The 14,037-nt window shown below is 32.2% G+C and overlaps 1 protein-coding gene across 1 annotated transcript; it reads left to right on the forward strand.

The window, feature by feature from the left end:
- Positions 1–919: 919 nt before the first annotated feature.
- Positions 920–5,592, forward strand: Pmi (Transmembrane protein Pmi). The gene is made up of 3 exons (XM_088229242.1): positions 920–1,042; positions 1,352–1,572; positions 3,270–5,592. The coding sequence occupies exons 1-3, from the start codon at positions 1,017–1,019 to the stop codon at positions 3,548–3,550; spliced, it is 528 nt and encodes a 175-aa protein (XP_088085368.1). The 5' UTR covers positions 920–1,016; the 3' UTR covers positions 3,551–5,592.
- The last annotated feature ends 8,445 nt before the right edge of the window (positions 5,593–14,037 follow it).

Below are 14,037 nucleotides of genomic sequence, written 5' to 3' on the forward strand. Positions count from 1 at the left end.
CGCGAAACGTAAACATTTTGACATTTAATATTAGGTGTTCACGGATGTTCCATTGTGATCGCGAATACGATAAACAACCATGGTGAGAAATTGTTATCACGTCGCTTGTTTGCACGTCGATAGTTATTTGTGATTGAACTACTGACCCTGTGTCGTATTTATTAGTTTTTTTCATAAATTTTCGAGAAACTTTGCTGTACAATTAAATTCTCTAATTTTTACCGCGTGTAGGCAAACATTTTTTTATATCCTATTTCTCGTAGCACTGAACTTCCTCATTGAACTGCAGTAAATATTGATCACTTCACATATCAATAATTTCGCTTAAAATATTCCTGCTACTTTTACTTTTTTTTTCTATCCAGTAATGTATATCGTTCTTGTAAATTCCTACTCGGCGTATAAATGTATAAATCTAAATAAATATTCAAGAAACATAATTTTGAATAAAATTGTGTGAATATAAACAGTTCAAATATCACTTTACAATTTTCACATACATTTACTATGCTGTGTGGCTGATTTTTTAAAAAGTATAAATAATTAATTTTTCAATTTTTTCATTTAAATTTCAACAATTTACGTTGAACAAACAAATTGCACACAAATTTTACAAGTCACCCCGAAAACTTTTTGTAATCAAGTATCCATTTTATTTATTTGCACACTCAACATGCATATAACCATACGTACCGTATTGTTTATGACAGGAAAAACGTTCAAAATATCAGGGCGGGCTTGTTGAAAATAATTCTGTTTCTTTCAATACAAGAACAATTTTTTTTAATTCATGTATTTATTACTTTCAACAAGCTTTTTGATAGTTTTTTAAAGCTTACGGTAAAAAGTATTCGGTTTTAAGTAAAAAAAAGTGAACGGAAATTCATTTTAAGTCCAAAATAGTTAAGTCAAGATAGACACTGTATGAAAGAAGTATTAAAATTTCTTCTTCACTTGTCTGTGGTTCATGTCGTAGATTATAATTTGGAATTGGTTCGTAATCTCTGCAAAACAAGATGATGGGTGATACAGGAATCGAAGGGTTAGGTCATTTAAATTACTCTATTAACTCGTAATAAATTAAATATATGGGTGCTGGTACGCAAGATTTATTTCTTTTTGATAAACTGTATATGTTTAACCTAAAATTGTCATGTGACATCCTTTAATACATATTATTTCTGCTGTCGTTGACTTTGTTTTCTTTTTCATTTTTTATTTTTATCTCGTGTTATTTGAGTATATCGCTTATCATTGTTCTGCGTGATTGTTGTTTTTTTGTTTGTTTGAGTGTCAAATATGATGCACGCAATTAAGAAATTAATTGATTATGTAAATCCATTTTTTATAGAGAATTGCGGCCATCAAATATTGCTGTTATTAAAGAAGTTTATGACAGTGAAAATGCCCTTATTAAATTTGAATTGGAGTTAGAAAGAGCCTTAGAAGCCAATTGTGCCTTTATTATCATTGAACCCGAGAGATTAGCTGAAGAAACTACGCGATGGATTATGGTTGGGAATGTTTTGCACAAATTGGCGGTCTACAGTGGATTGACAAGTATAGCTACAGGTTAGGTTTCATTTTATATTTTTCTAGAAATAAAAGTAGGTAATCAAGAAACTGCTTTTATTTTTTTCCTTCTTTTTGTTATTTCTACGATCAATTCTTTACCTGAATTTCATTACCTGCTAAATAGTATTTTTTTATTTTAATGTAGCGTTTTAGCAATAAGAATGTGTGGAATCCTTTTCAACAGCAAGAACAATATTTAGTGGAAGCACAAACCCCTTTGTCATGAATATCTCTAACTATTTAATACAGAGTTCGGATCAAATAAATACTACCATATATTGTTTCTAATTTATTAGAATCTTTATAATGCACATCCCATGATACCAGCTATGTGACAATCAGAATACTACGTAGGTAGTATGTTACCATTAATCTTTGTTGTTTATAAAACTGTTGATTTGTGATGTAACCTGTTTATGTATTTGATTTTTTACAAAAGCATATTATATAGACAATTTCCCCAAATAATTTATTTTGAAAAATACGTTTGTACTTCTTTTTATATCAATTGAGTATCTTTTGTAGCCACATTACAGGTGGTTATTTAAGAAATACCAAAAATGTTCACTATTGCTTAGTTTTAAATATCATTCGGTTGTAAACAAAACACATTCTGAAAAGCTCATTTTTCCATCACTATTTTGCAGTTGACCTTTCTCTGTTTTAAGATTAGAATAGAACCAGGCCATGGTTGAATCTTTTATTGCAAATACATATATTTAACCATTTAAATATCAAATGTAAACTTTTCTTTAAAATGGAAAACCACGTGATGCTTGCCTCACAATAAGGGTTTCTGGGTTTGATTCCTGATGAGATTACACCAATTAAAATGTGATTTTTCTCAAGTTTGGTTGTTCAGTGCTGTAATTCATTATTGTAATTAGGCCGTTCGACCTGCCATATGAATATTAAAAACGCAAGACTGGCATTTTTGTAGTTAAATAATACTCATTGAGCCTATGCTATCATTCGGGTCAATAAGACATCAAGAAAGAAGATAAAATATGCAATAGTATCGATATTTCATCTACAATCCAACATGCAACACTTTTCGCAGATCCCTTAACATGCCGTTACTTGGAAAATAAATGTAATTTTATGTATAATATAACTTATCTTACACCTATTTTTTTTTAAAAATGAATAACCAGCTAAGCCTCTATTTTGAGGCTTGTCAGCAGGTGGGATAGAGGGGATATGGAAGGAGGTAAAAAAAAATACACCACAACACCCAGACCAATTGAGAAAAAAATCTTTCTTGGTTTTTTTTCTTGCAACTGGCGGGAGTCGAACCCGCGACGCCAGTTTTACAGATAGCCGTCTAACCAAGTGTGCCATGGCGCCTGTCTTTCATCTGATTTACCAAAGCAGTGTCTTTTGCACCACATTTGATGGTGTAAAAGACACTGCTTTGGTAAACCGAATGCAACCTCGATAACTTAAGGTCTTACACTTTGTGTGCCAGTTCAGGAACAATAAAGTATTGCAGTGTAAAACTTCCTTTAAAATCAATATTCCATATCCACTCGAGAATGGTGGGCAAATGAGCCAACCTTACACTCCGAGGCGGACGTTTCCCCACTCCGTTTGACACTCATCCGGACACCGTGTATTTTATTTGCCTAGACATAGAGAAGTAAACTTATCAGTGTTTTTGTTTTTGATTCTTACATTTTTTCATTTCTTTTCAGGAGTAATTTCTAAACCACTGGTATGTGCCCCATTCGGAGCTCTGTCAGTTTTGGCGGCAGGATGTTATACTTTATCCTGGCAATGGGATCCTTGTTGCAAATACCAGAGGGAAAAGAATCCTAAGAAGTTAGCTCATCTTCCAGTATTATCAGAACTCACCTCGGCTTCTCCCACCGTCCTCGTACGGACTGGCAACACCAAGAAGATAGCTCTACACTGCTCAGTATCCATATTAGCTGCTGTAGTCTGCTTGTGGAGGGTATACAAGATTCTCAAATAATCAGGTTCTCATTTCACCAAAGGTAGCTGTTTTCCATATCCATAGCTGCTGTAGGTTCGCACACCGGAAGATTGTACTACATTCGGCAATATTATTACATCTGTCTGGATTTTAATTAGACAATAATCATTGTTATGCTACTTATCAGGCCAACAGATTGTAATATCGTGTTGATTTGTACTTGTGGATTTAATTTTATGTATTAGGGATTTTTCAATTTGTATATTATTTTAGTGTGCATTTGTTTTGTTGCTTTTTCTAAATGAAATTATAATTAAAACAAATGTATTAGGTAAGCGTTTAAGACTTCTAGTGTTAAAGTAGATAGTGATTTTTTCCTTTTTATAATGTTTTTATAAGTTCTACTTTGTATGTGTTGTTAAAACATGGTTTAGGCCCAAACAAATCTATTATTTCTCTTTATAACAGTTATTTGTTTTTTTTTCTTTTGCCTTTTACCAAATTATGTAACTTTTCCATGTATTAATGCTACTTTTATTTACAAAACCACATGTGTAAAACACTGCTATATTTTATTTATAATTTAAGTCTTAATCTTTTTTATTGCACGAATAATCTGAATTTTTACTGATCAGTTGTTTTTATTTTCTTGAATGTTGATCAGATGAGAGACTACAATATACAATGTTGTATTCTATAAAATCTCACTCATATCCCTTTGTCCTATAGGTTTAACAGTTAAAGAATAATCATTTTAATGCCCATCATTATTTACTTACTTAACACGAAAGTTCAACTTTTGTATTTTATCATTGTGATGGAGTTCAGCGTAGAATAAGTGTTTAATTTTTTTTAAATTAGATTCCAATTGATTAAAAATCAAACTTAGAATTCTTCAAGTCCGCATTTATGTTTTTGTCTTTGAATGAATTGAATTAGAAACATTATTTCAAAATAGCGACCGAACCGACAAGCATCTGTTTAGTGTTATCTTGAAAGCTTTGTGGCACCTTTGCCACAAAGCTTTAGTGATTATAACATCTAAAAGTTGTGAAAAAAATTATCGGCTGTATTTTTTGTGCCTAGATTAGAGCATAATAAATTATTTACAATACTTATATACATTATTCGCTCATTCTTTTACATTATATAGGATGATTAAATAAGAGAAAACTATTTTTAGTAGATAGAAAAATCGTTTATTCACAATAATATTTTACCAGTGTATTATTAATACGGGGAATATAAAATACTAACCTTTCTATCATTTGGCTGCAGATTAAGGATATTGATGTGGGTTACAGCATGGGTCGGCAACCTTTTGTTGTAAGAGGGCCAAATATTTTGTGTGGGGATTAGTACGCGACGCACTTGAGCCATCTGTCATAACAATTCAATACCTGCAAAGTATTTTCCTTTTAAAAATAAAATGCAGAATTAAATTCAGCATTGAAAGGACTTACTCGCAAATACATTTACTATCACTAATTATTTGCTGAGCAAACCTTTTTAACTCTTCATTTTAGTATTTTGTAACAAAATTTACCCCAGCTTTTTCTACCGCTTTTGTTCACCTTAGAAAATGATCTTTTTTTCTTCATCGATAGGTATGCAATTCCGTTGTGTATATCGTCTGTCATGTGCGTTGCGACGGAAATGTTTCGGGCCGCACCATGAAGCCTCGCGGGCCGCTGGTTGCCGACTGCTGAGTGACAGTATTTAACTAAGGTGAACTTTAAATAGTAAACTTCAGCTTTACTGAATCACTGAAATCACATATTTTCTGTGTTCAAAATTAATGATCAGGTTGGTTCATGTATTATACCGGTTAAAAGTAATCAAATTAATATATTGTATGTAAATTTATTACAGATTTACTCTCTTCCATTGTGATTTTAATATGTATTGATCAGAAGGAATATGCTGTTCTGACTGTTGTTAACATAGAGTTGTAAAAAAGGTGTATTAGCCAACACTATAAAATTACATAGTCATGTTAGGATTATTCAATTTATGGACTTCTGTTCGACCATGTAATTTATTTGTAAATACAATGAGCATTAAAAATTGTTACAATGTAATGGGTATTTACTTGTTGGTATAATTTTTTATTATTTCATTTGCTGCTTGCTGAAAAAATCTGCCATTCCCTATCCCCCGGTGAATAATATCACTGTTGTAATCAGCATCCACTTATACTGTGATGAATAAATCCATAGCATGACATGTGATCACAAAATAAATTGTGTAAGATACTAATACCCGTATGCAGAGACAAAACTTAAGGTGAGGAAAGTACATTCTAATTTCAAATGCAGAGAATAACCCGAAGGTGAAGACAATAGAATGTACTTTCCTCGCCTTAAGGTTTGTCTCTGCATACGGGTATAAGTTTTTCTTAAAATTTAAGTAATATTATTTATTCATATTAAAAAATGCGTATCCCTTACTCTATGAGGCCAAGACCCCCGTGTTGGTCGGGATACAACATCGAAGCATCACTCTATGAATAATTTTTGTACATTCTTAGGGGGTTCATGAAAGACGCCGTGCAACCTCCCCAGCCCACTATAACATAGGTTAGCCCTGGAGTCAGTACTGGAAAAGAGCAAAATACACAGTTCTGAGAGTGCCAATGTCCAGGATGTTCCTGAGTGAGCAGAATACATGACACAGCTTTCTTAATTTGGAAACCAGCGATTGTACTTGTACCTCCCATTGTAGATTTTTGTCAATAATTATTCCCAGATATATTATGTAGTAAACTAGTTTTAAAAGGTGGGACGAACAATCATTTCATTTTTAAATTAAGGTGACATTCGGGTGATGACCTGTTACCTATACTGAACGTAAATTAAAATTAATATTCATAGTCACTTTGTAAAACAGTGAACTTAAAATTGTATTTATGATAAAATGTATAAATAAAAATAAATCAAATAAAACACCCTCGAGGTATTACATTATGAAAATGGCAGTATATAAGTTATTCATAATAATTATGCCGTACATGTAATTGAGGTTAATTATTATAATAAATACAAAGATCTTTGTTTTATTCTAAATAAAAAAGTATTTTTCAAAATTTAGTATTGTTACGCATGTCGACAAGAAAAGTTGCCTAAAACAACTATAGTTAATTTATTTCTTAATTGACAGTAAATACAATCAAGCCCCCAATTGATGAATTTTTAATCATTTATAAATTATTTACTGTTTTATTTTATTGAATACTAAAAAAATCAACAAATGATGGTTAATTTTAAATCTGGTTTTCAGACAATTGTTCCTTTCCAGAATGAACTCTTGAAAAAGACAGCTCCTATCATCAGGATCAACAAACATACGAATAAGAGTAGAACACGTTTTGGAAGAAGCTTGACTGCGGTGCTAGTGTTAAGTTGGGTGATGTTGCTACTGTCCAAATTGAAACACGGATAAAAACAAACAATAATTACCTTAATTATTAAATAAAAAATAATTTATCAATGTCGAATGCGATGCAAAAACCCGAAATACATTGGAACGTGGATATTAGGATCGCGGATAATGTATTATAAACATCATAAACAGTTGGTCCCAAAACCATCTACATAAATAAACTAAATCTGCATGTTGTGATCAACCTTCGCGTACCTCAAACTCTAATAATTATTACACATTTTAAAAACATTAATTCATGTATGTATATATGAACTAATGTGAAAATGATCCTATTGTTTAAAACTTTCTAAACATAAAGGTCCAACAATGTAATTCTTACACCAATAGGTTGGTTTGTAACTTGAAATCCTTTATTGTAAATTTCTGGAAAGAAGGAATTGAAGATTTTTTTTTAAATTGAGTAATAAATAATAACACTGATCGATAAAATTAAACTTTTTGAATGTTACAAGAAAATAAGGTGATTCTTATAGATTTTTTTCTGCTAATTTCAAATCAGTTTTCTAAATTTTTCCCGCATGTAAGGTTCTAGAGTAAAACATGTTAGAAATTGGATTTTTTAAGGAGTAGTTACCCTAAGTACATAATATCATGATTTATTTATGAAACATATTTTTTCTCTGATTTTGCCTGTATTTAGTAGTGGTAGTTTGCAAACATGTTTTTGTTCCATTTTCTCTTGCAGGGTGATGCAATATGGCCGACATCTTGGTGAAATTTCTCAATACATGTTAAACAGCAGATACAGAGCCCAAACCTTATCCTGATCTCGAAATTTACACCTTAAATATATGTTCATAACCCTTTTATGATTGAGGACCGCTATTTCAAAACACGCTATTTGCGTGAAACTAAGATTTTCAGGAGAGGGTTATTTGCAATTTGCGCCATCGCATGAACGATTGTCTTAAAAAATTATCTTACAACTAAGCCCAAAGGTAATCTTATTATGAGTTTATAATTTTCTTTTAAATTTCATTAGCACCCAATATAAATTATTGAAATTAGGAAGTTTTTCTAAACTCACTATCCGCTATTGTTTTTTCAAAACTCAATATTTGCCTAAAAATTCATGTGATCCGATTCAAATTTACGTATTTTAAAAACCAGTGATACATTTGGTTAGATTTATAAAGACATATTTTTACATATATTTATACTTTTATTTATTATTTTATATTTACAGGTTAATAAGTTTACATATAAATAAAATTATCATTGTTTTACATATTAATGTAAAATGTAATGTACATTAGTAAACCTAAAGTAGTCAACAAAAATTATACATTTCATTTTCACTTTAAACTTCAAGTTTAAACTCAAAAAATATATACCAGTATCAGTGTTTTGTTGTATAATAAAAATATTATTATAAAAATATTAGTCGAACTTGGTTATTACGTAGAAGGCGGGTCCGACTGAATTTGCTCGTTATAAGCATTATTCGTTATACCAGAGAAAGGTTTTTTTAAATCCAATCGCCATTGCATATTGTCACTATTGAAAATTATAATAAATCCTTACAAAAATACCAGTTGTCAAATTTTAAATTCAGATAAAACATTCGTATTTGTTCACAATGTGATAAGGATACAGATTTTTTTTACACACATATTTCACGCCACATTCTATTTTGCAAATAATTGCCACTTTCTAGCAAATTGAAACACTTCTGTTAGTAGTCATGTTTTAAGGGTAAGATTTTAACTTATCTGACATTGCCCACTTGTAATGTTTATTATGCATTGACCGTAGAACATTAAAAAAACATTCTAAAAAACATTGTAAAAACCCCCGAAACAAGGATGACATTCATAAACTACAAAAGAAGTTGTAAATTGTAATGAGGTGCTGAGCCTGTGCTTACTAAGTTTTTCACAAAGCTTGGATTTTTTACATGCAATTTTAATCATATGTGTGATACTTTGTCAATGCTGTCGGTGAAAACACCAATTAGGTACTCGGACACTTACATAGTACCATAAACGTAAACCCGAAAATTTATTTTGTACTATGAAATTACATTATTTTGCATTTTTTAATATTTAGTTCTATTCTGTTGATTTTACACCATTGGTTAAAAAAAAAAAAAAGGAAATCTCCTTCTTTTTCCACATTGTTCCTAAGTGGAGCATGTAGACATCATTGGCTAGCCAGCACACTCACCTCCCACGTCAATCCCCCGTCTCTTAATCCCACCAAACAAAATCAAAAGATCGTCATTGACAGCCTTCCAGGACGCCCCAGGTGTGAAGAAGAAGGAACTTGACATAAACATACTTGAATAAAAACACAACCATAGAGAGCAAAGGTTTGTTTGATTTAAACAATATAATCCACAAAGGTGTACATTCGTGCTGAAACTCTAAAACATTTAGGATTTTTTAGCAACAAACTTAAGTTTAATTTGCAGTATTTAAATAACAAAAAATAATCATTTTTACTACCTTGATCTTATAAATATGCATGTATGTTCAAAATTCAAGGGATAAACTTAAATAAATTATGATATCAGCAGTCTGATGAGAATCAAATATAAAATATATTTTGAAAAAATAAATACTTAAAAAAAAGGAAGCCTTGAATTGAAAACTTTTCACTAGATGAAAATATTTATGTTTTAAATACTTAAAAGGTAAATCACCTAAAATAAATTATTGACTTAAGCTTAAAAATAAATAAAATTGTATTTCGTTACATAGGTAATATTTTTCTCTTTATGGTAGATTCCTAAACAAAAAGGTCACTACATAATATGTAAAAACACTAATTATTTACACCTGTGTATACATTTCAATAAAAATTAAGCGAGTGTGAGCATTGATTATGTGTTATGTACAAATCACATCATTATATTCGGCTATAGATACTACAACATGAACTGTGATGATATAGTCGGTAATAATAAATACATCATGCATCAATACATCTGATAAGGTACTTTGAATCAATAAAATACGCTACTAAAAATAATTTAACATTCAGTTTGTAATATTTCACGAGTATACATTGGTAACTTACTTTTTTACCACTTCATAAAACATAACAAACCATTTTTCTTATAGAAACAGATTACAACAAAGTGTAATCACAAAATAAATTTGTAACTTTATTTATTTTTGATGAAATCTACAGTCTTACAGATCAATTATTAGAGATTTCCCTTGTTTTTCTATTTGACAAAGATACATATTTTTTAATTAACAGTAACAATAAAAGTTCTTTGCTCAGTTTTGCGGATGTTGGTGAGGCTGTTAGTGAACATGTGTGTTAATAAATGACAAAAAAAATTGTAGTGCGATGGAGCTTACTTTTTTAGCAAAATATCAGAGTAGCGCTCTATAGAGGAGCGTTTTATGATTATTCAGATAGATTTTTTTATTTAAACACTTTATATACATATACTGTTTACACACATATGCATAAGGGCGGGCATATTGCCTTAAGGCAATTTCTTCCTACCTACCCACCTAGATTTATTGATTAAAAATATTTTTTTCTAGGTTATTTTCTGAACATTATAATATCTATAGTTTTTTGGGGTAGAAAACAACAAATTTATTTATTATATATTTTAAATAAAACGGCATGGCATAATAAATTTGATGCTTTTGCCAATGTCATGTTGAATTATTTTATAAACAAACTGGTTCGCAGTACGCAACCAGGCCCAACTGTCGGGTCTGCAAGCAACATAAACATAGGTAAGTCTAACAGTTCCGAGAAACTTCTCTCATTTCTCGTTTAAAAACTCAAAAGGAGAATCCCTCCACCAAACGATCAATCTTCCACCCATACTCATGCTACTGTCAGCGATCCAACAACAGGTCGCAGTCGAGCACTACAAATCGATTCCGTTATTTTTTCAAAATTTAAGCAAAAGGTTGCATATAGATGGATTCCTGCTTGCTAAAATGAGTTGGATATTTGTAGGAAGAGAAATTAGTGGGGCCAAAGTCTTGAAAAAGGTTGGCATTTGGTCATTTATTGGGCAAACAAAGAATAAGTGGTTGAGATCTTCTTCTTCAAAACGACAATCACAAATGGGGAAGTCAAAGACACCAATTCTCGCAAGGTGAGTCCTCGTACGGCAATGCCCTATCCTCATTCGACAAGTGGTGGATGTATCTTTTTTGTTCGGCAAAATTTTCTTAAACCAAAGACAGAAACAGAGATATTAAGTTGAATGAGAGCGTAATGTTTTCCTTTTGAAATTTTGGAGGAGTTTCATTTGTGGGACCAGCTAGAAGACATATCAATATTTGGGATTGTCATAAGATCGTCGGCTGGGTAGCTAGAGTAATTTGCACTTCCATTTAATACAGCTTCCTTAGCTAAAGAATCAGCTTTTTCATTACCTGGAATACCATGATTGCTCGGAATCCAGGCTAGCTAGAAATGGAATAAACAATTTATACCCCATGTGTTTCCAAACGATTATTATCTATAAAAGTGTTTGCCGCTAAAAAGTTAAGATTTTTTTATTAATTAAAAAAAACTTTAATTGACTCTTGATAATATATCGCTTGGTAACTTTTTCCTTTCGTGTCAATATCGATATGAATTCGAATTGGGTTGTAATACCGAGGCTAGTGTTGCGGACTCACAGATCAGAGATCCGATCCGATTCGAAACCTACTCTACCCCAGCTTGATTCCCACTTTCTAATAGTGAGTTATTTATAACTCGTTGAAAATGGCCACAAAATTAAAAAAATTGCTAAATCATAAAAACGCAAATATTTCTTCTTTTTTTAAAAATATCTATATTATAAAACTGTAAATATGTATGTGTATTTGTTTGTTGACAGTGCTATTTTGGAGCCCAAATTTTTCTCAGCTGTTTTTTCTAATCTATTTAGAATTTTCTAGTTATACGATAAAATGGATTACAATGTACTTGTTTTATTTTTTTATAGAAATTAATATATTTTTTAAAGCTAAACTTACAAAACATTTTTTGGATTTTGAATAAATAAATAAATATGAGTTTTCAGTCAGACTTCAATAATTACATATTGAGAACATAATCAATATGGTTACTTTATCAGTTACAATCAAGAGTTTATATAGGTACTAATATTATAATGATAACATTTAATTTTATATAAATTTAATATGGAAAATAATATTCCACGTGTATTCCTATCATCAGAGATCAGAGGTCGGCAGGAGTAGCCCGAGAGCTGCATGCGGCTCTTTGCCTAGACGTTTGCGTCTCTTCGCCCTCTTTGGACATTAACTCCAATTTCACCTTATCTCAAGCAACCTTGTAACTTAAGATAGACCCGCCGAACAATCTTTGATTCGTGCTCTTTAGCCCATCTGCAAATGACCACACTCGCGTTGGTTGGTCAATAGGAGTCGCTTGTGAGTGATAGCATTTTAATTATATGGTACGTACCGGAATCCGCATTTGTTCTCGCAAATGTTGATGCAGGTACAAGCATGATACGTGCGAGCAGTCGGCGATGTGTTGCCAATCCAAGCGACATTTTGATATTTTTCCGATTTCGAGAATTTCCAAAATATTTTCGAATGTAACAGAGCAGCGAGTCGAAGATATTAAGCTAGTTTCCGCCGCGGGCGGCCTCCGTGGTGTAGTGGTCAAGACGCTTGACTCACGCTAGGAATGTTCCGGGTTCGATTCCCGGTGAGAACACAAAAATTAAAATGTGATTTTTCTCAAGCCTGGGTGTTCTGTGATGTAATTCACCACTGTAATTGGGCCTCCTGGCCTGTTGTGGTGCAAAAAAAAAATAAAATGAAAATAAATAAAAAAAAATGAAAATATCAATTGCAACTGATGAGTCATGTGATATTAGTGATACAGCACAAGTAACCCTGTTTGTGCGATATATGTCGGCACAAGGTCCCAAAAAAGAACTTCTTGGACAGCTGCCCGCTCAAGGGACAAACACGCGGAGAAGATATTGCGAATGCTATGGAAACATATCTGGATAACACTGGACTTGACCTGAACAAAATAATTTCCATTGCTACTGATGGAGCTAAAAGTATGACAGGAGTAAACAAAGGGGCAGTTTCAATTTTAAAAAGAAAAATTGACCAAGAAATTCTCACAGTCCACTGCGCAATATATCAAGAAGCGCTTTCGGCGGCCTCCGTGGTGAAGTGGTCAAGACGCTTGACTCACGCACGGAAGGTTCCGGGTTCGATTCCCGGTGAGAACACAAAAAATTAAAATGTGATTTTTCTCAAGCCGGGGTGCTCTGTGATGTAATTCACCACTGTAATTAGGCCTCCTGGCCTGTTGTGGTGCAAAAAAAAATGTAAAATGTAAAATTTGAGCCCAAGAATTTCCCAAAGAAATGGTTGCAGTGATGAACTTCGTTATCAAAGTAAATAACAGCATCTTGGGCAAACCACCCTATCATCCCCATTTTAAGGTACTCTTGGCGAAATGAATAGCGAGTATCTAGATTTACTTCAGCACAAGAAGGTTCACTGGCTTTCCAGAGGTAACGTACTGAAACGCTTTGTTTCATGTTTAGAAGAAATAAAACTGTTCCTACGCGACATAAACATCCAACATCAAGAATTGGAAGAAGACAAATGGCCAAAACAATTACATTTCATGGTCGACATTACTTCGCATCTTAATGCTTTGAATATTATAATGCAAGGGAAAGGAAACATTGCATGTACATTATTGGAAAAAATAGAGTGCGTTGAAAATAAATTACAAGTTCTCACCGAAGATACAGAGAGAGGTGAATTATTTCATTTCAAGAATTTAAGACAGTATCGTAACGAAAAAAGCGAGCAATTTAAGAGCAGTTTTAGTGAATGTTTTCAACATTTCAGAGCAAATAAGGCTACACTAGCTTTCATCATACGTCCTCTCAAAATAAATGTCAATGAACTTAACTTATCACCTTTCGACACAGATGCTGGTTCACTCCAGATGCAGTTAATAGATTTAAAAAGCAAGGAACTGTGGAGCAACAAATTCACAGATCTGACCAGCCGCTCGGAAGGACTCGAAAGAGAGAAATCTAATTTAATTTCTCAGCACAAGTGGACAGCTATAAAACAACTGCCCAAAGTAGAATCTATAAT

The sequence above is a fragment of the Micrasema longulum genome, unplaced genomic scaffold, assembly GCF_059751315.1.
Source record: "Micrasema longulum isolate JH-2025_06_02 unplaced genomic scaffold, ASM5975131v1 h1tg000652l, whole genome shotgun sequence".
In the NCBI taxonomy this organism is placed as follows: Eukaryota; Metazoa; Arthropoda; class Insecta; order Trichoptera; family Brachycentridae; genus Micrasema; species Micrasema longulum.

Excerpts from the sequence above, each read along its gene's own strand:
- Pmi (XM_088229242.1), top strand. The coding sequence starts at position 1,017 with ATGATGGGTGATACAGGAATCGAAGG. Across the intron at positions 1,043-1,351 it reads GGTGATACAGGAATCGAAGG|AGAATTGCGGCCATCAAATA; the intron begins GTTAGGTCATTT and ends CATTTTTTATAG. Across the intron at positions 1,573-3,269 it reads ATTGACAAGTATAGCTACAG|GAGTAATTTCTAAACCACTG; the intron begins GTTAGGTTTCAT and ends ATTTCTTTTCAG.